This window comes from Ovis canadensis, chromosome 3, assembly GCF_042477335.2.
Source record: "Ovis canadensis isolate MfBH-ARS-UI-01 breed Bighorn chromosome 3, ARS-UI_OviCan_v2, whole genome shotgun sequence".
In the NCBI taxonomy this organism is placed as follows: domain Eukaryota; kingdom Metazoa; phylum Chordata; class Mammalia; order Artiodactyla; family Bovidae; genus Ovis; species Ovis canadensis.
The window spans coordinates 139,718,099-139,741,053 of NC_091247.1; the positions used below are offsets into that span (position 1 = coordinate 139,718,099).

General features: G+C 48.3%; 1 protein-coding gene across 1 annotated transcript; it reads right to left on the reverse strand.

Moving 5' to 3' along the window:
* Positions 1–4,087: 4,087 nt before the first annotated feature.
* LOC138438196 (keratin, type II cuticular Hb5-like) lies at positions 4,088–22,250 on the reverse strand. Its single transcript, XM_069586390.1, has 9 exons — positions 21,828–22,250; positions 19,020–19,228; positions 17,280–17,340; positions 16,277–16,372; positions 15,203–15,367; positions 14,847–14,972; positions 8,923–9,143; positions 5,852–5,883; positions 4,088–5,158 (listed from the first exon to the last, which is right to left on the reverse strand). The coding sequence occupies exons 1-9, from the start codon at positions 22,248–22,250 to the stop codon at positions 5,007–5,009; spliced, it is 1,485 nt and encodes a 494-aa protein (XP_069442491.1). The 3' UTR covers positions 4,088–5,006.
* Between the last annotated feature and the right edge of the window lie 705 nt (positions 22,251–22,955).

The following is a 22,955-nucleotide window of genomic DNA, read 5'->3' on the forward strand; positions in this document are numbered from 1 at the left end:
CATGTCTGACACTCAACTCCCACTTGCTCCATCTCTAGCTGACCAGTCCTTTCCAGCCCCAGCCCCCCAGTGGTTCTGCCTCTTCCTCTCCACTTCCATAGCTTGATTCCAGCTCAGACCCCTCAGTCCTGGACCATAGCTCCAGATTCCCACATGACCACTTTCTCCCCATTCCTCACACACAGCCCCCCCCCCCAAGCAGCCAGAATCCCAAACTCGTGGCTCTTATCCCCTACCACCTGGCTCAAACAATTTCCCAGCATATGCGTGTGCTCCTTAGGCAGGACACAGTCTCCTCCAGCTCATCTTCCCACACTTGCTCCTCAGTCCTGTACAACCCCTCCACCCGGATGCTCAATTTCTCAGATGCAGGCTCTACTTCATGGAGAGTCTGCTCTCTGAGGCCTCCAGGGACCATTCCACCTGGACATATTGGCTACTCCACACCCTTCTTCCTATTTGCATTTGCCCAGTGCTCCCTCTGCCCACCTTCCCTCCTGCTTCATACACACACACACACACACACACACACACACACGTCTCCCTTTCCTGCCTGACAGTGTCTCAAACCCTGAGGACTTCTGACTCTTTCTTTGTGGCTCAGACCATGAATATCACTGGGTGTGTCTGGACACTAGATTAAGCTGGAAGTTTCTGGAAGAAGTTCCAGGAAATTTCTCTTCCTGGCTTTGCCCCCAACTAAGTTCCAGATGGGACTCCAGAACATGTCAGGCCTGGTATGTTTGGGTGAACTCAGGCTGGTCGAGCAGAGGTGTAGATATCAGCCCTCTTGGACTCATCTCCATCTCTCCATTAGAGAACAGATTAGCCATCACTGTTCCACCTGCTGGCCTCCTCTGCTGCCCCATCCCCTAGCCTGTCCCTGGAAGGAAAGTTAAGGTCCCCTGCATTCTGATGAATCCTCACTTCAGGCCCAAAGGGCTGCAACTCCAGGGAGACTGCTGGCCCTTCCTGAGTGCCGAGGCAGCTGCTGTTTACGGTTTGCTGGCCGATATCAGACAGGCCTCCTCCAAGTTTCTGGCCTCCTCCCCTTCTTCCTCCCACCTCTGTGGGTCTCAAGGGCATGGTCATAGTCACAGCAGCCAACATTCAGTTCAGGGCACACCATTCATCTACAAGAAAGGTTAAGTCACCAGGGCTGAAATGTCAGGAGGTCAAAATTTGAGCATCGGCTGTGCAAGAAGTAGCCTCCATGCTCTGGGCATCAGCTTGGGGGTGGGTGAGATAAGCATTTTCCAGCCTTGACACTTCCTGTGGTTCTGGGTCTCTGCAGTAGCCTGTGCTTTAGGGAAAATGCCTTGATGTTACCATGGGTCTGGGCCAAGTATAACTAAAAAGTTAAATCTGATAAACAAAAATATAACATCATGCATTGAAAAGTCAAACAACCAGAAGCTGGGAGTTAGCAGCTCTTTAATAAGTTTCCATGTTCTGTGCATAGCAGCCCGAGGTGCCATCAGCTTATGAGGATGAAACTTCCCCTCCCCCGCCCTTGCGTTCAACAGCAAAAATGCAGAGCCATTTCTTCTCTTTTCAAAGGAAAGGAGCTATTCCTTGCAGAAAGTCAAGGATACACTCCAAGAGTAACTGAGGATTAAAGTTTCATTACAAAAAAAAATTTAAGGCAAAGTCAAGTGATCTAAATCTCTTGATTAAGAAAAAGCCAGAAGAGCAAGGGGCCCAGACTATAAAGCAGGCCCATGTGGCTGGTTCCAGGGCTTTCCTGGAATCTCCCTCCCTGTTTTTTTAAACTCCACAAAAGCTAAGAGCTCCATCAAGAGAAAATCAGACCTTCTGTCCATTTTCTACTCTTATTCAAACATTCAATGCCCTTGCCTCAAGTACACAGGCTCTCCAAAGGATGAGGATGCATAGGTTTTGGTGCTTTCAAAAAAACCAGGTATACTTAGACTTCGGGGTCTTCTCTGTCCCTTCTGGAGGCCACAAGCGCTCCTTCACCAAGTCGCAAATCCTCTCTGCCTTGGGCCATCCCCACAAACACCCACGCCCAAGCCACTCCTCCCAGCCCAGTGTCACTAGCTGCTCTCTGCCTCAGTCCTTGGGATCTCGGGAAACAGAAACTGAAGCCAAGCGTGGTGAGAAAAGCAGATTAACCACATGACCAAGGAAATCACAAGGTCTAACCAACCCTCTTTGGAATGGACATGGACATTAGAAATGGCCATTTCTGGGAATCACCCCTTGTCTGGATGCCCCACTCTTATTCCCGTAGTGGGCAGTGGACAGAAGTGGTGAGAGGTCAGTTGCCAGGGAGAGGAGCGGGTCAAGGCAGCACTCAGAGGATGAGCTTTGCATTGAAAATGAAGGAAACTCTGGAGGCACAAATCTGCATATACACACCCTCCCCCATCACCATCAGAAAGGAAGGGCAGACCTTCCCCCATTTCTGCCACCTTCCCCTCCACCCCATTCTGGGGCAGAAGGGGGCTGGTACTACTCCTTTCCCTTCACAGAGGCGATCTAGTGACTCTCTGAGCCCAATTTTCTCCCCTGCTCAGACTTGGTGGAATCTAGACCAAGGAAGTGCCCGGGATGAAGCCCCTGAAAGACCCTTTAAGCCCAGGAGGAGAGACCAGGGGGCCACCACACTAAAAATGATCTGGTTCCTCCCAGGTTTCCCAGGGACCAGTGAGTCTCGTGGGGACACATTCCGAAAGGCATCAGGAGGGCACTGCCAGGGAGAACGACTCAAAGGTTTCTGTACATGTTGAGATCAAATATGTATTCTTGGGGCAAGATATCTTTCACCTAATTGGGTCTTTCTTTTAAATCCTTTTTTAAAAATAAATCCCAAATAATGTAAGGTGGGAGAAGTGTGTTCTTCCTGTAAAACAAGTGAAAGAAAGTTGTCCACTAAAACCCCTCTCTCCATCTCATCACATCCAGGGAGGACACCCTGGCATCTGAGGGGACTCTGAACCGACTTCCCTGGGGGCACTTCTTGGGGATTGTCAGTGCAAGAATAGCGTTGGGGAGAGAGTCCCAGGTGGCTCAGCAGTAAAGCATCACCCTGCCAATGCAGGAGACGTGGGTTCAATCCCCAGCTGGGAAGATCCCCTGGAGAAGGAGATGGCAACTCACTCCAGTGTTCTTGCCTGGAGAACCCCAAGGACAGAGGAGCCTGGTGGGCTACAGTCCATGAGGTCACAAAGAGTCAGACATGACTTGGTGACTAAACAACAGCAACACCAGGGGTCCCCACAGAGCCCACTGCCCCTGTCCAGGCCATCAGGGCAGATGTCCTATGAGCAGAGGTCTGAGTTTTCATTCTGGATCCCCACCTAAGAGGCCTATGTTAACAGCCCCATACTAAGGTCTGTCCCAGAGTCTTAGAGAACAGAAGCTGTGAGGAGATGTTCCTACAAACACTTCCAGGAGGCTCGTTTATGTCACCTTCCTTCTCTTTTCTCTGTACTGTCAGTAAGGTAGGATCAGTTAGAACGGCATGGGCCATGATTTTATTCTTCAGGAAAAACCGAGGCAAGGGAGCAGAAAGTATATGAGCATTGACATTCCCTACTGGGGCTTCTCTTGTGGCTCAGATGGTAAAGAATCTGCCTTTAATGCCAGAGACCCCAGTTGGAACCCTGGGTTTGGAAGATCTCCTGGAGAAGGGAATGGCAACCCACTCTGGTTTTCTTGCTTAGAGAATTCCATGGATAGACCATGGGCTCTCGAAGAGTCGGGCACAACTGAGTGGCTAACATACACAGCCCTCAGTTTGGATCCTGGACTAGCTGTATGAGAAGTTACTCAACGTCTCACGGCCTTAATTTCCATATCAGTATAATACTGTTGCTGTAAGCAATGAATGAAATACATATATGATGTTCCAGACATCTAACCAGTGCTCATCAACACAGGTTCCCCTCTCCTCCTCTTTTCTACCTTTGCCCCCACCCTCACCCCAACCGTGGGTGACCCAGACGGGCTCTGATCTTTTGACAAAGTCAGAGGAGAAAGGCAAAGAGATGAATCTGATCCTGTGAAAATCAGAGGGAAAGTCACCTCCACGGCCAGAATGATCTGAGCCACCCACACAAGCCAGTGACTCTTGATCTTTAATTCTTATGGGAATCACCTGGGAGCTTGCTTAAATTCAGATTCCTGGACTCACCTCCAGAACTTTTGATTCAGTGGTTCTGGATGGAGCCCAACATCTGCATATTTAACAATCCCCTCATCCCCCACTCCTCAGGGATCGTGATGTAGATGGTGGTCCGTGGTCCACACTTGGAGAACCACTGAAACAATCGGGGAAACAAGGAAGGGTACAGGCATTGACTTGGTTACAGGAGAAAACGTTTACCATGACATGGAATCATGCCCACCAAAAGAGAGAAGAAGCCTTACAGGAATCACCCCAATACAATAAAATTACAAACCACCAATAATAAAAACCTGGGGGGATTAGCCTCAGTCTTTCCATCCTGACCTCTACATGGTTGAGGGATGCTCTGGGAACATACAATCTCTCAGATCAAGTGAGGGGACTCCCAGAGCCCCAGCCCCACTCCCTCTGCTGCCCCCTCAGTGCTGATGGGCCATGAACAGTCCGTTGTCCAAGGGCAAAGAAAGCACAAGGGTACATCTATGCCCTGCCACCTGCTACCTGGGCCCCTGTCCAGAGGGCCTGGCACATGGTCAGTTCTTAGTAAATGTCTACTAACCTGAAATTAGGGAAGAAAATGGCTAAAGTTTATATCAAAAAGTCTTTACATCTTTTCTTGGACCACAGGGAGGGGGGAGAATCAACGGAGGTGGCAAGAATGCCAAACCCAGGGTTGACACTCAGAGAGTAAACCATAACTCCAGTGAGAAGGAATCTGGAGAGTTAGTTCTGGCTCCCCAGGAAGGGACAATCACTAAACTGACATTTGGGCCTGAGACAGAAAAGCTTTCCCTGTGCACCACTTTCTACCCGGGCCCCCTCAGACACCATCTGTCCAGAGTCCTAACCCCCACTACGCAAACCTCACAGATCTCGCACTGGAACAGAATCCCCCTACCGAGGGGGAGCAAAGAGCACTGCTGCTGATGGCCAGGCCGCCCAGGCCACGAGGGACGGTGGAACCGAGGTCCCCGCAGATCACGCCACCCTGGGAATGGCTCACACCTGTAAGGAGATACCAACTCAGAATTCTCTCCATCTCAGACACGGCATGACCCAGAATTTTTCTAGAACCAATGATTAACTCTCTTTAAACACTGAGGGACTAGTGACATGAATCCTTTTAAACTACAGGAAAATCTAAACCCATTGCCATCTTCCTGAAGGAGTATGGTTAGTAAGTTGGGCACCGAACTCTACTTGACTACATTGCAATGCTGAAATCTTTAGGCAAAAACTGATTGAGCACAGAATCATCTAGAAATAATGCTGCTGGAAAGGTGAGGGGAACGGATGACATCTAGGCTAGAGGTGGCATACACGTCGAATTGTTAAAGATGCAGATTTAAGAGATGTTTTCAGTAAGCCCATGGTTGGTTGGTTTGTTTTCCCATAAAACATTGTACCACCTGAGGAGTATTCTGTGTGGCTGAAAGACTTGGGTGATTTTTAAAGAACCAATTAGCAGGTCCGAATCTCCCACAGGCGTAAGCTTCAGCTTTGTGGATGCTCCAGACGGGTCCATATTTGGGTGGTGGTCAGCTGTCTGGGGCTATACATGTCTCTCAGCTCCTATCTCCCTCTCACTCAGTGTACAATGGACAGAGGCTCAGTCCCCCATCACAAGCAACCTACGAAGCAATCCATGAAGACCATAGATACCCAAAGAAGCATGCCCACCCATACCCTCAAACTCACAGATGTTGATGGAGCCCACACCTTCACACAACCTGCAGGGGAGAGGAGAGGAGGCAGTTAGAACCTGGTTGCTCTGCTCTTGCAGCATGCCTGCTCTCCATCCTGAAGGCAGGGAGGAGAGATGAGGGGCGGGGCCTTCTGCAGAGGCATCCGTGCTAGCACTGTTCCCTGGGTTCCCGAAAGGACAGGGGGAGGTTACTTTGCAGGATCCAAAAGGCCAGTTTATTCCCTGTTTGCTTCTAGGCTATGGAAACTTGGGATACTGAAAAGCAGGGGCAGGGTGACCCTTCTTGTCCCTCTGCTAAACTTCCAGCAAAGCCAAAAAATAGGTGATGGGGGCAGCTACTGCCTAACTGGACACCTCTGGGTGGGAAAAAGCTTGCCTAGCATCCGGATGGGCCCATTTTCATCTCACACTCTTAAAAGCTACCCCAGACACGCGCCTGACTTGACAAACTCAGAGAGAGGCTGGAGGGTATGTAGTTAAGAGCCTGGACCCTAGAGCCGGCTGAACTAGTTACTAGCTGGATGACCTTGGGCAAGTCACCTCCTCTTTCCAAGCCTGTTTCCTCAGCTCTAACAAGACTGCTATAAGTTCTGTGTGTAAAGTGTCTGCAGACAGAGCCTGGCACACAGTAAACCTGATGTAAGGGTTTTCGGTACACTTTGCTGAACACTATAAACAACTCGTTATGATGAGTCATTATACCAGGACCTTGCATGCTTCATAAACACCTGTACTTTCTGTTCTGTGTCTCCCTCACCTTTTTTAAACTCCCAACTTCAAAACTTTTTCTCCAGGAATGTTCTACTCTGATTCATTCTGCCTGACTCCTCGTCTTCTCAGGGGATATATGCTTCCAGCTCACCTTCCTGCTACATGAACCTGCCTTTGCTACAGTCTCAAAATTGTGCCCTTCCAGAAGATTCTAGCCAATGCCCATCAGCAGCTATCTCCAAGTTGAGTAATTAGGCCTGCTTTTATTTTCTTATTTTCTGTGCTTTCTGCAATGAGTGAGCATATAATCTAATTACATATGTTATATGTAAGAGGAAAGTGAAAGCGCTAGTTGGTCAGTCATGTCTAACTCTTTGCAACCCCATGAACTGTACCTCACCAGGCCCCTCTGTCCTGGGAATTCTCCAGGCAAGAATACTGGAATGGGTTGCCATTCCCTTCTCCAGAGGATCTTTCCAACCCAGGGATTGAACCCGGGCCTCTCACGTTGCAGGCGGATTCTTTACCATCTGAGCTACCAAGGCAGCCCCATATGTAAGGGAAGAAAGTCTATCAAAAGGGCAACGGCCACCATATGCAAATACACTAAACAACCTTTTAAAAGCTCACGTGTAGAGAACAGTGCATCATTTATTATGACTGAGTTATCAACACACTAATGATGGTTGATGGTTACCATAATGAAAGTAAGTTTCACATTGCACGTTGAGTGCTAACAAGTGGGTTAGGGACTGCAGGAGGTGATAGCACAGTTGGCTTCACCCAAAGGCCTGAGAAATGGACAGGAAATTAACCAGCTTTGGTCAGGCATGGCCAGATGCCTTGGGTGCCACTCTTGTCAGATTTCTAACACTAACAATGTTAATATGGAGTCTCTCCGTGGGTGCAGCCCTGTCGGGCCACCCCACCATAGAGTTATTCTAATTCTGATAATAACTTCTTCCTGCACAAACTTACTACATTCCATTACCTGTTGAATCTTTGCAATAGCCTGAAGCAGTGGATTTTATGATTATCTGTTTTACAGGTTAGGACATTACCTTGAAACTAGTGCGTGTAGTGCTGGGATCCAAACCCGGGTGAACTGGCTCACAGCCTGTTATCGTAATCTCTACACTCTATTCCCCAGTCTGGCGTGCTCCCCACGATGGGACCCAGCTCAGAGGCAGTGGTGGCCATCTCAAGGCTAGAGACCCTTGTACCACCCGAGAAGTACACCTGCATTGCTCCCTCCCATGCTGACATCCCCTGGCCCCAAATCTTGGCTCAAACTGTCAGCACTGCCTGAAGTGACCTATCCTTTTCCCGCCCCCCTCGGCTCCTCTGCCTCCTCCCCTGAGAAGCCTGTGACAGTCTTCCTGGGACACTAAGCCTGGTCACCTAGAGGATGGGTGGATCCATGCCTGCGCTTGTCTTCTCTGCTGGGCAAGGACACAGTGCTGCTTCTGTCTATTCACTGTTCTAAACACCAGACTCTCTGGGCTAAGAGAATTCCTTGCATTCTGTGAATCCCAAATTGAATGGAATGGCCTTTAACAAAGCTTCTGAATGATTCCAGCTTTCACAACCCACTGATATATGACTTGGAGAAGGGAATGGCAACCCACTCTAGTATTCTTGCCTGGAGAATCCCAGGGACGGAGGAGCCTGGTGGCCTGCCATCTATGGGGTCGCACAGAGTCGGACACAACTGAAGCGACTTAGCAGCAGCAGCAGCAGCAGAGATATAACTGCAAAAACATGCTTTCAGAGGACAGGGTAAAGTAGTTGCCTGGGAACGAGCTGTAGGTGCACTGGAGGGACAGCACAGGAAGGGAGGGAGATCACTGGAGTGCTAGCCAGGAGGCTGGTGTAGTTCTAGCTTAGCCATTAACTAGCTGCAATCTGATGCTGAAGCTGAAGCTCCAATACTTTGGTCACTTGATGCAAAGAGCCGAGTCATTAGAGAAAACCCTGATGCTGGGAAAGATTGAAGGCAGGAGGAGAGGGGATGATGGAGGATGAGACGGTTGGATGATGTCACCGACTCAATGGACATGAGTTTGAGCAAACTCCGGGAGATGGTAAAGGACAGGGAAGCCTGGTGTACTGCAGTCCATGGGGGTCGCAAAGAGTCAGACACGACTGAGCGACTCAACAACAAACTGTGGTCTTGGACAAGCCATTCTCCTCTCTGAGCTTCAGTTTTCCTATCTGAGAATAGGGCAATGGCTGGCCTGTCTAGGTCTCTAGAGACTTGGCCAGTTTGAACGCTCTCTGCCTGGAGGTGAGTCAGTAAGACACTCTTCTGGCCCGACGTGGGGATATGAAGTGGCCTTGGGCCCGTCCTCACCGGCTCTCCTCGCCCTCCAGCAGTTTGCGATAAGTGGCGATCTCCACGTCCAGGCCCAGCTTGGAGTTCATCACCTCCTGGTACTCCCTGAGCAGGCAGGCCATGTCCTGCTTGGCCTTCTGCAGGGCCTCCTCCAGCCCCGCCAGCTTGCACTTGGCATCGTTCTGGGCCTCCTCGCCCTGCTGTTCCGCCTCGGCCAGGGCGGCCTCCAGCTTGCAGCGCTGGGGGAGGAAAGGAGAAAAGGGGCTAAGAAGAGTGTCGGCTGTGGGGACTCTGGGTTTCTGCAGGGACTAAGGTCTCCCGCAGCCTTGGTCATTCCTAGTTTACCTCCATTCAAAATGGTCAGTTTTTAAATTAACTAGTCAGGGAAAATCACAGCCGTTTGGAGCTTTCTCCCTTCATTTTTTAAAACTAACTTGTAAGACTCAAGTCCATGGTGAGCTGTTGGGGGAAGGAAATGTTAGCACTAGAATCAGACTAATGCTAACATTAGATAATTATCTCACATTTTTATACTGCTGTTAGTTCACAAGTCACTTTCACAGATGGTATCTAATTTGACCTTGAAGTTACTCCTGAGCTTGTCAGAACAGGTGTGATTATTTCCATTATTCAGATGAAGACATTGAACCTCAGTCGGAGAGGCTGTGACTTGCTCCGAGCTACCCGATTAGTGAGGGCCAAGCCCAGATTTTCCAGAGAATGCAATGGCAACCCACTCTGGTACTCTTGTCTAGAAAATCCCATGGACGGAGGAGCCTGGTGGGCTGCAGTTCATGGGGTCGCTACGAGTGGGACGCGACTGAGCGACTTCTCTTTCACTTTTCACTTTCTTGCATTGGAGAAGGAAATGGCAACCCACTCCAGTGTTCTTGCCTGGAGAATCCCAGGGACGGAGGAGCCTGGTGGGCTGCCGTCTTTGGGGTTGCACAGAGTCGGACACAACTGAAGCAGCAGCCCAGATTTTCAGAGGCTGCTGTGTGGGAATCTCATTCTTTGGTTCCCTGAGATCAGCATGCTGGAAGAAGCTCCCGTTCCAGTGCTTTTGTCCACTAACTATAGCACCTTCCTTTTGTCCAACTTAAGAAGGTATAAGGAACTTCTACAACTCAACAGCAGAAAACAAAATTAGCCCAAGTTTTTAAATGGGCTAAGGACATAAAGAGACATCTCTCCAGACAAGATTAATAAATAGCTAATAGATACATGAAAAAGACATTCAACATCACCCATCATCAAGAAAATGCAAACCACTCCATAGTGAGAATCACCTCACACCTGTCAGTTTGGCTATTATCAGAAAAGCAAGACAAGTGTTAATGAGGATGCAGAGAAATCGAACCTCTGGTACACTTTAGGTGGGAATGCAAAATAGTGTAGCTGCTCTGGAAAACAGTTTAAAGGTTTCTCAAAAACTTTAAAAACTAGGATTATCATATGATCCAGCAATTGCGCTTCTGGGTATTTTATCCCAAAGAATCTAAAGCAGAATCTCAAAGAGATATTAGCTCTCCCATGTTTGTATTATTCACAATAACCAAGAATGAAAACAGTGTAATGTTCATCAACAGGTGAATGGATAAAGAAATCGTGGTATATACATACAATGGGATATTTTTGAGCCTTTTAAAAGAAGGAAATTCTCCATTGTGTGACAATGTGGATGAACCCTGAGGACATTATGCTAAGTGTAATGAGCCCTGAAGAATTGATGCTTTTGAACTGTGGTGTTGGAGAAGACTCTTGAGAGACCCTTGGACTGCAAGGAGATCCAACCAGTCCATCCTAAAGGAGATCAGTCCTGGGTGTTCATTGGAAGGACTGATGTTGAGGCTGAAACTCCAATACTTTGGCCACCTGATGCGAAGAACTGACTCATTGCAAAGACCCTGATGCTGGGAAAGATTGAGGGCAGGAGGAGAAGGGGACGATAGAGGATGAGATGGCTGGATGGTATCACTGACTCAATGGACATGAGTTTGGATGGACTCTGGGAGCTGGTGATGGACAGGGAGGCCTGGTGTGCTACAGTTCATGGGATCACAAAGAGTTGGATGCAACTGAGTGACTGAACTGAACTGAATAAGCCAGACACAGAAAGACAAACACTGCACAATTCAGCTTATATGACGTATTTAAAATAGTCAAAATCATAGAATTAGAGTGGAGTGGGGATTTCCCTGGTGGTCTAGGGGTTAAGAATCCACCTTATAATGCAAGGGAAGCAAGTTCAATCCCTCGTCAGGGAATTAAGATCCCAGCTGTCTCGAGCAACTAAGCCTGCAAAACACACTAGAGAGTCCATACAGCGCAACTAAAGACCCTGAGTGAGGCAACGAAGATTCCACATGTGGCAACTAAGGCCTGAAGCAGTCAAATAAATACATATTTTAAAAAAAAGAAAAGAAAAGAAAGAGTGGAGTGATGGTTGCCAGGGGCTAGGAGGAGGAGGAAACAGGGAGTTACAAATCAGTGGGCATAGAAGGCAATCACACCCCACTCCAGTACTCTTGTCTGGAAAATCCCACGGACGGAGGAGCCTGGAAGGCTGCAGTCCATGGGGTCACTGAGGGTCGGACACGACTGAACGACTTCACTTTCACTTTTCACTTTCACACACTGGAGAAGGAAATGGCAACCCACTCCAGTGTTCTTGTCTGGAGAATCCCAGGGGCAGCAGAGCCTGGTGGGCTGCTGTCTATGGGGTCACACAGAGTCGGACACGACTGAAGTGACTTAGCAGTAGCAGGGCATAAAGCAGGACAAATAAGCTCTAGAGGTCCATTACAAAACACTGTCCCTAGAATCAACAATAATGTATTGTACACTTTAAAATGTTGTGAAGAGGATATATCTCATGTTAAGTGTTCTTGTTGTTAGTCACTCAGCCATGTCCAGTTCTTGCGACCCCATGGACTGTAGCTCACCAGGCTCCTCTGTCCATGGAACTCTCCAGGCAGGAATACTGGAGCGGCTGGCCATTCCCTTCTCCAGGGGATTTTCCCCACCCAGGAGTCAAGATAGGGTCTCCCGCATTTCAGGTGATTCTTTACCATCTGAGCCTTCAGGAAACCTATAAGTTTTTATTCTAGCCACATTAAAATAAATTTTTTTGAAGCATATCAGAATGCAAGTGAGGAAAACTTCCAACTTTCTCTAACTTCACTTCTGGAAAGTAAATCATTCTCATATTCCATTATTTGGCTACTAATAGTGACAAATTACTTCTGATACCTCTTACACAGTGGCTGAGAACAGCTAAAGCGAGGGGAAAGGACAGAATTTAAACCAGGTGTATGTGGAAACTCAGTATTATGATAGAGGTGATATCACAAATCAGTGAGTAAAGAAATGGATTACATAACATGTTCTTACTATATGTAGAGAAATTTGATTAAAAACCTACTCCTTGTATCTACCAAAAATAAAGGCCAGATGGATTAAAGACCTAAATCTGAGAGGTAAAAGTATAACATCAGTAGAAGACAAAATTGGAACAGCAGATCTCTATGACCTCAGACCTTTGTAAGTCTTAACTGTTAAAGCAAAAGTGATGGATTTGGCTACATCCAGTTTAAAGATTTCTATTCAGTGAAGGAAATCAGAGCAAAACAGACAAGTGACAGGTTGAGAGAAGATTAACTGCAAGGTGTGTAAATATAAAGGGTTAACGCCTACACAGAATGGGCAAGGAAATACTGGAAATCACGGAGAAAGAAAAGAATCACAATAAGAAAATGGGCAGATGATCTGAACAGGCAGCTCTCAGAAAGGAAAATGCAAATGAGTAGTAAGTGAATGAAGAGACAGACATTCTAGTTAACGACAGAAATGAAAATTATAGTAACAGTTAGATGCCATTTACACGTTATTAGAGCCACAAGAGTTCCAAAAGTCTGGTAACAGCAAATGCTGAAACAGAAGTCTTCACTTGCCCATGCTGGGAGCATACTCTAGCCCAGAGCTCCAAGGGCACTTATGGAAAGTAACTTAGTGAATATCTTACAACTCAACAATTCCACTTCTTGCTTTATATCTTCAAAACATCCCTCATGTGGTTACACATGGAAACCCGTAGAGATATGTATTAAATGTTCATGATACAACTGATTGTAACAGCGAAGTCTTGGAGGCAAACTAAGCAAGCATCCATCATAAGGGAATGGATAGGAAACCATGGTTTATAAATAGGACAGAAACAATGAAACAGACAATTTAGAGTCAGACACGACTGAAATGACGCAGCAGCAGCATGGATTTCAAAGACTTCCAACTGGCAAGGGGCAGAATTTGAATGAGCTTTATGGTATAATAACATTTTGTAAACTTAAAACACTAAGAGGTTTAAATGAATCTAATATACATACGAAATATATCGATGAAAGAGAGACTATAAAGAACTATATTAAATGCATGAGAGTGAGTGCTGGGATGAAGGGGAATGGAACTGAAGATGAAGGATGGACAGTTTTAAATGAGAGGAATGCACAGAGGGTGGTAGTGCTCCGTTTGAACAGAGTGGTGTGTCACTAGTTCAGGCCTGTGCACCCCAAGTCCAACAAGAGAAGCGGGGGGAGAGAGAGAGAAAGCAGGAGACAAGCACAGCACTGGATTCTGTTGTCTGAGGTGTGTTTCGAGGAGAGGAACTGTGAAGGGATACAGAGGGCAATGAGAACAGAACTCGGAGGAGGGAGACCAAGCATCCTCTCTTTGAATGTCTTGTGCACTCTTGGTCATTCAGATGCAGGTTGTTAAAACACAAGCCTCTTCAAAAGGGAACACTCCTACACTGTTGGTGGGAATATGAATTGGTGCAGCCATTATGGAACACAGTATGCAAAGTGAAAGTTGCTCAGTTGTGTCCAACTCTTTGCAACCCATGGACTAAACAGTCCATGGAATTCTCCTGGCCAGAATACTGGAGTGGGTAGCCATCCCCTTCTCCAGGGGATCTTCCCAACCCAGAGATTAAACCCAGGTCCCCTGCATTGCAGGCAGATTCTTTACCAGCTGAGCCAACAGGGAAGCCCCAAATAGTATGCAGATTCCTTTAAAAAAACTAAACATAGAGTTACAATATGATCCAGCAATCCCAGTCCTGGGTATATATCTGGAGAAAACCCTAATCTGGAAAGATACATGCACCCCAGTGTTCACTGCAGCACTATTTACAACTGCCGAGACGTGGAAGCAACCTCAATGTCCATCGACAGATAAGTGGATAAAGATGTGGCGCACAGAGAGAGAGAGAGAGAGGGGGGGGGGGGGGAATAGTACTCAGCCTTAAAAAAGAGTAAAATAATACCTGTAGCAACATGAATGGACTTAGAAGCTATGTACTGAGTGAAGTCAGTCAGACGAAAACAAATACCATATGATATCCCTTACATGTGGAATCTAACATACGGCACAAGTGAACTTATCTACAAAGGAGTCACAGACATAGAGAACAAACTATGGTCACCAAAAAAGGAAGAGGATGGGGAAGGGGATAAATTAGGAGTTTGGGATTAGCAGATATAAATAACTATATATAAAATAGATAAACACCAAGGTCCTACCATATAGTGCAGGAAACTCAATATTCTTTAATAAACCATAATGGAAATGAAATATATATGCTTGTGCATGTGAGCTAAATTGCTTCAGTTCAACTCTTTTGCGACCCTATGGACTATAGCCTGCCAGGCTCCTCTGTCCATGGGATTCTCCAGGCAAGGATTCTGGAGTGGGTTTCCATGCCCTCCTCCAGGGGATCTTAACAACCCAGGGATCGAGCCCATATCCCTTATGTCTCCTGCTTTGGCAGGTGAGTTCTTTACCACTAGCGCCACCTGGAAAGCCTATATATATGTTTATGCCCCTCCAAAGTTAGCAGCAGCGGGAGGAAAGCAGAGAGCAGACCCCAGCAGCAGCCCACCGACCTGCTGCTTGGCATTCTCCACCTCGGCTGTCAGCCTCTGGATCACGCGGTTCAGCTCATTGATCTCCTCCTTGGTTCTGCGGAGGTTCTCACCCTGCTGTGTTACCATGACCTTTATCTCCTCGCACTGCAGGTTGGAAGACAGGAGGAAAGGACCAATGACTGCAAGGTGGCTGCAGGTACTGAGATGTTGTCATGCAGAGTCAACCCACATTTCTTCTTGGATTGTCCCACCTCCTGCCCTGCTCTGCATGGACCTCCACCATAGCCCCTCTGAGTGCATGGATGCATTTTCCAGGGAAGGTGCAGCTCCAGTGGTCCTCTCTGCCCGGTGGGGCAGTCTGCCCTCCAGCTCACCTTGGTTTGGTACCAGGACTCAACCTCTGCCCGGCTGCGGCTGGCGATGCCATCATACTGAGCCTTGATCTCAGCCACAACCGAGTCCATGTTGAGCTCCCGGCTGTTGTCCATCTTGACCACCACCGAGGTGTCAGAGATTTGTGACTGAAGAAGATAGATTTCCTGTAGGAGACAACAACCAGTGCCCTCATCTCCAAAGCCCTCTCCAATTCTCCTCTCCGCAGGTAATTCAAAACACAAACCCCAACTCTGAAATTTTAGAAAATTAATTAGAAAACTTCTGACAAGTCAGGAAATTTTTAAGTGCTGCTTTAAGAATAAAAGGCTAGAATTTGTATCATAATATCAAGGCAGTGAGTAAGGTGGAACTTCATTAATGCCTGGATCAAAGAGGTAGATTTCTGTGGATAAAGTCAAATTGGGTCACTCCACTTGGGTCCTCAACTACCCATATCAGCTGTGACTGAACAAACCTAATCCACCAGATAACAGATAGATTCAGAGTCCTGAATTTTCTAATTGGGTTTTCACACTATTTGAATTAATAAAATATGATTATTATATTCATATACCTAAACTTACAGTGTCAAATCTCCATGTTATGCTGTGTAGATAGGCAATGAATCACAGTCTTTCAAATTATTTTTTGCTTCTTATCTTTTTTAATTGCAGTATAGTTCATCTATAATGTTATGATCACTTCATATGTATAGAAAACTGATTCAGTTATACATACACATATATCTTTTTTCAGATTTTTTTTTCTTATAGGTTATTACAAAATGCTGAGTTTAGTTCCCTGCACTCTATGGTAGGTCTTTGTTGGTTATCTATTTTAGATATAATAGTGTATATCTGTTCACTCCAAAAAGGAAGGGCATTACTCATTTCTATTTTGAAAGATCTGAGCAAGAGAAAAATCTCTTGTCATAAAAGGAAAGGATGTTGAGGCCCTAGAAGAATAAGGAATGCGTAACTTTTCCTAGAGCCGAGGAACCGCGACAGAAAACCTAGAAAACCCCCCTCCACCCTCTGCTTCCCTTGCCCTTCTGGAGATGGGAAGAGGCTCACCTCATCGTACAGGGACTGCAGGAAGCTCAGCTCCTCCTGCAGGGCCTCCACGTTGGCCTCCAGGTCAGCCTTGCGCAGATAGGCACAGTCAGTGTCCTGGTGGAGACACACAGGAGGGTGGGACAGGAGAGTGGGCCGGGGGAGCCTTCAGCCTCTGCGGAGGCCCTGAGGCCATCTCCCAGCCCACCCCTTGCCCATCACATAAACATCAGTGGGACCCCCTGGGATAGAAGTGGGGAGGAATCAGACTCCTAGAGCCTTCTTTCCACTTCCTCCGGAACTAGGGTTCCCGCAGAAGCAGGTAGCCTAAGATGGCAACCCAACGTGCCAGGCTGCAGCCGCCAAGCCAAACCGGTCCATAGAGCATGGCCGTGTGGTGAGCACAGAGCCAGGGGTGGTCCAGGCACCACTCAACACCCGAGCAGCTGGCTCTCCATCTGAAAACCAAGGCCACACCTGTCCTGGCAGATTTTCTACCAGCCCTCTCTCCATTCCCTGATTGCTAACAAATGAGGTGTATACGGTAAGCACAGTATTTATGAAGAGCATTAGCATACACTGCAACTCACCAATTTGAAATCAAAGAGGAATCATTAATAGTTTTCTCCCCTGGTTTTTCCACCATCTCCACTTGCATTGAATAAGATCCAAAGCTCCCATAGTCACTAGCAAGCTGAGAACTAATACCTCCCAATCTGGGAAGCAAAGGCCAGAGGAGAGTGAAACTGATTTGAAAGCGACCATTTCAGCTTTCAGGAAGTTTACAAAAAGCCAAACAGCAGCATGATGAAGTCTCTTTTTAAGAAGCTTCCATCAGCACAGGCTGGGTTCCTGCACGGCACCAAGATGGCTTTGGCAGCCTGACCCACCGATAAGCCTCCGTTTGCCGAGGAACCTGGTCTGACCACCACAACTGGACTGACTCGAAATTAGCAAGATGCCCAGTCTCCGAGCATGCAGCATCCAGTATTTAATTCCTCTCCACGTGCAACGAGTCACTCACCTTCTTCAACACCACAAACTCATTCTCGGCCGTAGTCTTGAGAGCCACCTCTTCTTCATACCTGAGGAGAGACAGCACAGTTGGAGAGGCCCCACCCAAGGGGTAAGGGCCTTGGGCTAGCCAGCCGAGTCCTAGGTTATCAAAACTCCCTGGTCCTGCCCTGGACTTTCTGTGTGTCTTAGGAGAAGCGTCTTGGCCTCTCTATGCTTCTGTTTCTCAGCCACAAAGAACCCACCAAAGGACACCAGATATGGAGTCCAGATACTGATTTCTGGTCCAAGTTTGGGCTGAAGTCGCTGCAAAACCTCAGGCAAGTCACTGAATCTCTCTGCATCTTGGGTTAAATTGCCCGGTGTGTGATCAGGTACTCAGTAATTATTTGTTCATTTCAAATGAATGAAAGATGCTCCAGGGGGCCTTTCAACTCTAAAACTGTAAAAAATGTAGCGACCCAGGAAGCCATTCTCTCCTCCCTCCCCCAACATCCAAGACCTTGAAATCAGAGAAGCCACCTATGGTGCCCAGATTGCTGGGAGCTTTTCCACAGCCTTCCTCTGCCAGCTTGGTCTAGTCTCTCTCTCTTGCCTGTGAGGTTTATCACTGAAGCAGTCCTGCCCCAACCTGACAAGGAGCACCAGAGTTCCCAGAACATGGTTTTCACAACTTTTTAATGACAGGGTAATTGGACTGCTATAAACTCTGAGCCCTATAATTACCAGCCCTCACACCCCTAGAGGGGAGACAGACCCTGACACCTGCAAACACAATTGTGTCTGCCTTTGCATCACCCCAGGCAAAGTTTAAAACCCCATTGCTGGATCCATCTGGATGGTAGAGCCTGATCTTCCAAGACCAGAATTTCAACTACTTCCCAGTGAAATTACCAGCACTGATTATGTCAAAATCACCCATCACTCTGTCCGTATCTACCAAGTAAAGAAGAGCAAGTTAACAGTGACCCAGTAAGTTTAAACAAGGTAATGGCCAGACTAAATAAATCGAATTAAAACAAAAGATGTACACGGACCTTTGAATTGTGGAGCCTGGCAGAACAAGAGCCTGATAACTTATCTGCTGAGTAAATAGAAGAATGATCCAAGTTCATCAGACACTTGGATGGTATCTGCCAAGTCATTGTCAAGGTAACTCCCCAGAGACCTCTCCTTTCCTCCACCCTGGCGCTGACTGCTCCCAAGTGTCTGTTCTCCATCCTCCTGCTTCCTTTGTTCCTCACTCTCCATCTCTCTTGGGCTTCCCTGGTGGCTCAGATGGTAAGGAATCTGTCTGCAGCGCAGAAGGCCAGGGTTCAATCCCTGGGTCAGGAAGATCCCCTGGAGAAAGGAATGGCTACGCAGTCCAGGATTCTTGCTTGAAGAATTCCATGGACAGAGAATCCTGGCGGGCTACAGCCCAGGGGTCACATAGAATTGGACACGACTGAGTGACTAACCCTTTCACTGTCACTTTCTCCACCTCTGGGTCAGTCTGTGCTCTGGATGTGTGCCCACCTCTCCCAGGCTGGGAGCTCTTCTTCCCTGCAAAGCTTTCCCCCTTTCCAAGAATGGGGCTGCAAGTGTTGAGAGCTGAGACAAGACAGAGCAGACTAATAAAGCAGAACCATCTTGGTAAGTAGGCTGGGATGACCCTAATCTTCAGCCACCTCCATCTCCGGGAAGGTTGTATGAACTCAGTCAAGACCCACTGCACACCTATAACCACTCCCAGCCTGGCCACACTCACTTCTTCTTGTAGCCCTCCAGAACTTCCTCCACGTGGTTGAGCTCTGAGGCCAGCCTCCCACTGTCAGCCTCCATGCACTCGGCCTCCCGCCTCAGTGTCTCAATGTAGCCGTTGAGCAGGGGCTCCAGGTTGCTCTCACAGCACTGGCGATTCTGGTAGAACTGTAGCTTGGTCTCCAGAAGCTTGTTCTGCTGCTCCAGGAAGCGCACCTGCCATCCAGAGTGGTAGAAAGAGACTCAGGAAGAGCCCCAGGAGATGACTGGTCCCCTAGAGCTCCCTCTGCCCTTGGGGATGATCCCTGACCCGCAGCAGCCCATGACCTTCCCCCAGAGGCCAAATGATCTGGCCAAGTCAGAAAATGCAAGACACAATTGTTTCCCCAAAAAACTTCCCTTCACTCCATCCCTCCTTCCAGAAAGAATACACAATTTATTTGTGACATTTATTCTGCACAGAATGAAATAACTTCTAATCCTGCAAAAATATCCCAGACCTCATGTGGCAAGACAAAAATGGCCCCTCAAAGATGTTTATGTCTCAATCCTCAGAACCTGTAAATAGGTCACATTACGTGTAAGAGGACCTTGCAGGTGGAGTTAAGGTTATGAAACTGAAGATCAAGAGATTAGCCTGAATTATCCAGGTGGCCCCAAGATAGCCACACAGGCCTTTTAAACTGGAAGGCAGAAGAGTAAAAGATACCCTCAAAAGAAGGAAGCAGAGAAGAGATTTGAACCATGAGAAGCTCTGGACCACTATCATTGAGAATGATGATAGTGATCGAGATCAGGCCTTGAGTCAAGGAATATGGCGGCCCCTAGACACTGAGACCAACCTCTGGCAGTCAGCCAGCAAGGATCAGGGACTCCAGTCCTCCAGTCACAGACCTCAATTCTGTACAACGTCTGCATGGCCTGAAAGTAAGTTTTCCCAGGACCTCCAGAGGAAGTACAACCCTGCTGGCCCCCTGATTTTGGCCTCATTAGGTAATAGGCTTGTGTTCTTTTAAGCTGCTAAGTTCGTGGGCATTTTTATGGCAGTGATTCAAAATTGCACCCACCATGACTCTCCTTCACTCTGACCCCAAGGCAAGGGGTCCAGAGGGACTGGACTAGGAATTTGAAGATTTCTCATTGCCTAACTCTGCCACTCACCATGTCATTGTGCCTCATTTTTTCTGAGCCTCAATTTATTTTTATTTCTTTTTATTTATTTATTTATGGCTGCCTTCAGTCTTTGCTGCCACTTGAGGACTTTGTCTAGTTGTGGTGAGCAGAGGCTCCTTTCTAATTGCGGTGTGTGGGTTTCTCCCTGTGGTGGCTTCTCTTGTTGCAAAGCGTGGGCTCCACAGTCTGAGCTCAGTAGTTATGGCACACGGGCTTAGTTGTGCCGAGGCATGTGAAATTTTCCTGGACCAGGGATCGAACCTCTGTCCCCAGGACTGGCAGGCGGGTTCTTAACCACTGGATCACCAGGGAAGTCCTCTGAGCCTCATTTTAAACTGAGGCAGTGAGAACACATTGCTGATGTGGCACACTGGCAGCCCCCAGGAGCGATCGGACCCAGAGGCATGTTTTATTTGGCCTTCACACTGTTTTATAAAAATTCGATTCATCGCCAGCATCTAATAAGAGAGTGATTTGGGTCAAGAATCTGGCTTTCCCTCACCTTAACAAGACTGAAACTTGGATGATGCTGGGTATGAGCTGGATTTCAACCTCGCCCAACCCCTGGTGGGTGGCCTTGAGCAAGGAGTGACCTGCATGATCCAATGTCACCTTCATTTTGCCGATGTGAGGAAAAAATGGTTTGGACAGCCAACAGCATGTTAAGAATGGGTGTCCAGGGAGGTGGCAGGGGGGTTCAAGATTGGGAACTCATGTACACCTGTGGCTGATTCATGTCAAGGTATGGCAAAACCAATACAGTATTGTAAAGCAAAATAAAGTAAAAAAAAAAAAGGGGGGGGTGTCCCACACTTTTGCTTACTGGCATGCCTATTCCTGATGAGAGCATTTGTCTAAGAACAAAGTTTCCACCACTCCCGCCCCCATCCCCTTGGAATGCACCTTACTACAAAGTCCAAGGTGCAGATGTGCACAGGAATCACCCTGGAAAGGGAGGCTTTCCCCCAATGGACATGGGTGGCTGTCCTTCCCAGAGCCATCAGACACAGAGGGAGCTTCACTGGAACACGGGAAACCAGAGCTATATACCCAGCCAGAGGGCCGGCTTGGAGACTGCAACGTCAGAAGAGCACCGTGCTGCATCCCCCAAGCTGGCCCCCATCGATCTCCTGTTCCTCACCTCACTGTCTTTAATCCGTGTATGTTTTGAGTAGGGGCCTGCAGTCCTAGAAATTCCCAGCCTTCCCACAAGGTGCCACCAGACAGGAGCAGAACAGGAGCTTCTGGCCTCTCTCTCTGTCATAGCTCCCCTGTCCACGAGGGAGATGGCAGCATCTCCTCTAGGAGAGGGTGAGACACCAGCCTCAGTAGAGAGGCCCACCCCACCCAACCCCCTTGATGGCTGAGATCCAGAATATGGGGCCGCAGACACACAGTCAGCTCCTGCTGGGCACGGTGAGCAGCAGCAATAAACCTTCCTTTTCTGATTGGTGGTTTCACATCCATGATTACACTGGAGTCTCACGGCAACATTTGAAAACTGAGACCGTGATTCAGTCATGTTCTCAGGGCCATGTGCTAATTCAGAACAGGGCAGTCCCCAGGTATTTGAACCCAGTCTGTCACCAGGTTCCAAGTACCTTTCCCTTCCTAAGCAGCAGCCCACAACCCAGACACCCACCTTGTCGATGAAGGCAGCGAACCTGTTGTTGAGACACTTGATCTGCTCCTTCTCCTCTTGCTTCACGCATTGCGCCTTGGGGTCGATCTCCAGGTTGAGGGGCGTGAGGAGGCTCTCGTTGACCGACACGGTGGTGATACAGGGTGGGGTAGGCCCACAGAGGCCCCCTACCCGGTAGCCAAAGCTGCCCCCTCCTCGGAGGGGCCACGCGTAACTCACTGCGATCCGCGGGGACCCCACTGCACACAGGCTCCGGCTGCCAAAGCCCCCAAGACGCCGGTAGCCGGGGCCCCTGGGGCTGCCCCCGTGGAAGGCCAGGCCGTTGGCAAAGCCACGCACCCCAGGCTTGGGCACAACGGCTGAGCAGGAGCTGAAGTCCCTGACCCTGGAGCTGGAGCTGTTGCGGTAGGAATGGCTCGCCATGCCTCTGCTCGCCAGGCCAGAGCCAGGAAGGAGAGGTGGGGAGAATCCAAGGATGCCAGGACCCGCTAGCTCTCCTGCCTTTTATCAGGCGGACAGCAGGCCTCCAGACAATGTAATAGTCAGGAGAAAGTCATTAACATCATTTATGAGCGTGGGAATCTCCCGCTAGGCAGGCTGAGAGGAAAGCTGAAACTTGCCTCCCTTAATAGATGTATCAAGGAGACCCTGCATCACAGTAAACCTGACCCTGCCTTTTCAGCCCCACAGGCCTAGACACATCCATGAAGCCCCTAATTCCCCTGCAGCCCTGGGATCAGACCTGACATCATGATCCCACATGGGGCGAGTAGAGGCTTGTACCACTGCATTCTTGAGACTCAAAGGGTCCCATGTCCCACTAAGGTCCCTGGGCCTGTCCTTCCCAGCAGAGCATGCAATGCCTGGAGCATCCTTCTGGGTGAGCATGGGTGAGAGGTCATCTTCGAGCTTTTCCCTGGCATGGATGAAAGTGAAAGTCTCTCAGTCATGTCCGAATCTTTGTGACCCCATGGACTATACAGTCCATGGAATCCTCCAGGCCAGAATACTGGAGTGGGTAGCCATTCCCTTCTCCAGATCTTCCCAACCTAGCGAGATAGAACTCAGGTCTCCTGCATTGCAGGTGGATTCTTTACCAGCTAAGCCACCAGGGAAGCCCGGCATGGA

What these genes read in the sequence shown, in the direction of transcription:
- LOC138438196 (XM_069586390.1), bottom strand. Translation starts at nt 22,250, where the DNA reads ATGGCGAGCCATTCCTACCGCAACAGCTCCAGCTCCAGGGTCAGGGAC. An exon ending in AGTTTGTGGTGTTGAAGAAG is followed by an intron (nt 16,373 to 17,279) that starts GTGAGTGACTCG and finishes TGTCTCCACCAG; the next exon opens with GACACTGACTGTGCCTATCT. An exon ending in TGCAGTCCCTGTACGATGAG is followed by an intron (nt 15,368 to 16,276) that starts GTGAGCCTCTTC and finishes TGTCTCCTACAG; the next exon opens with GAAATCTATCTTCTTCAGTC.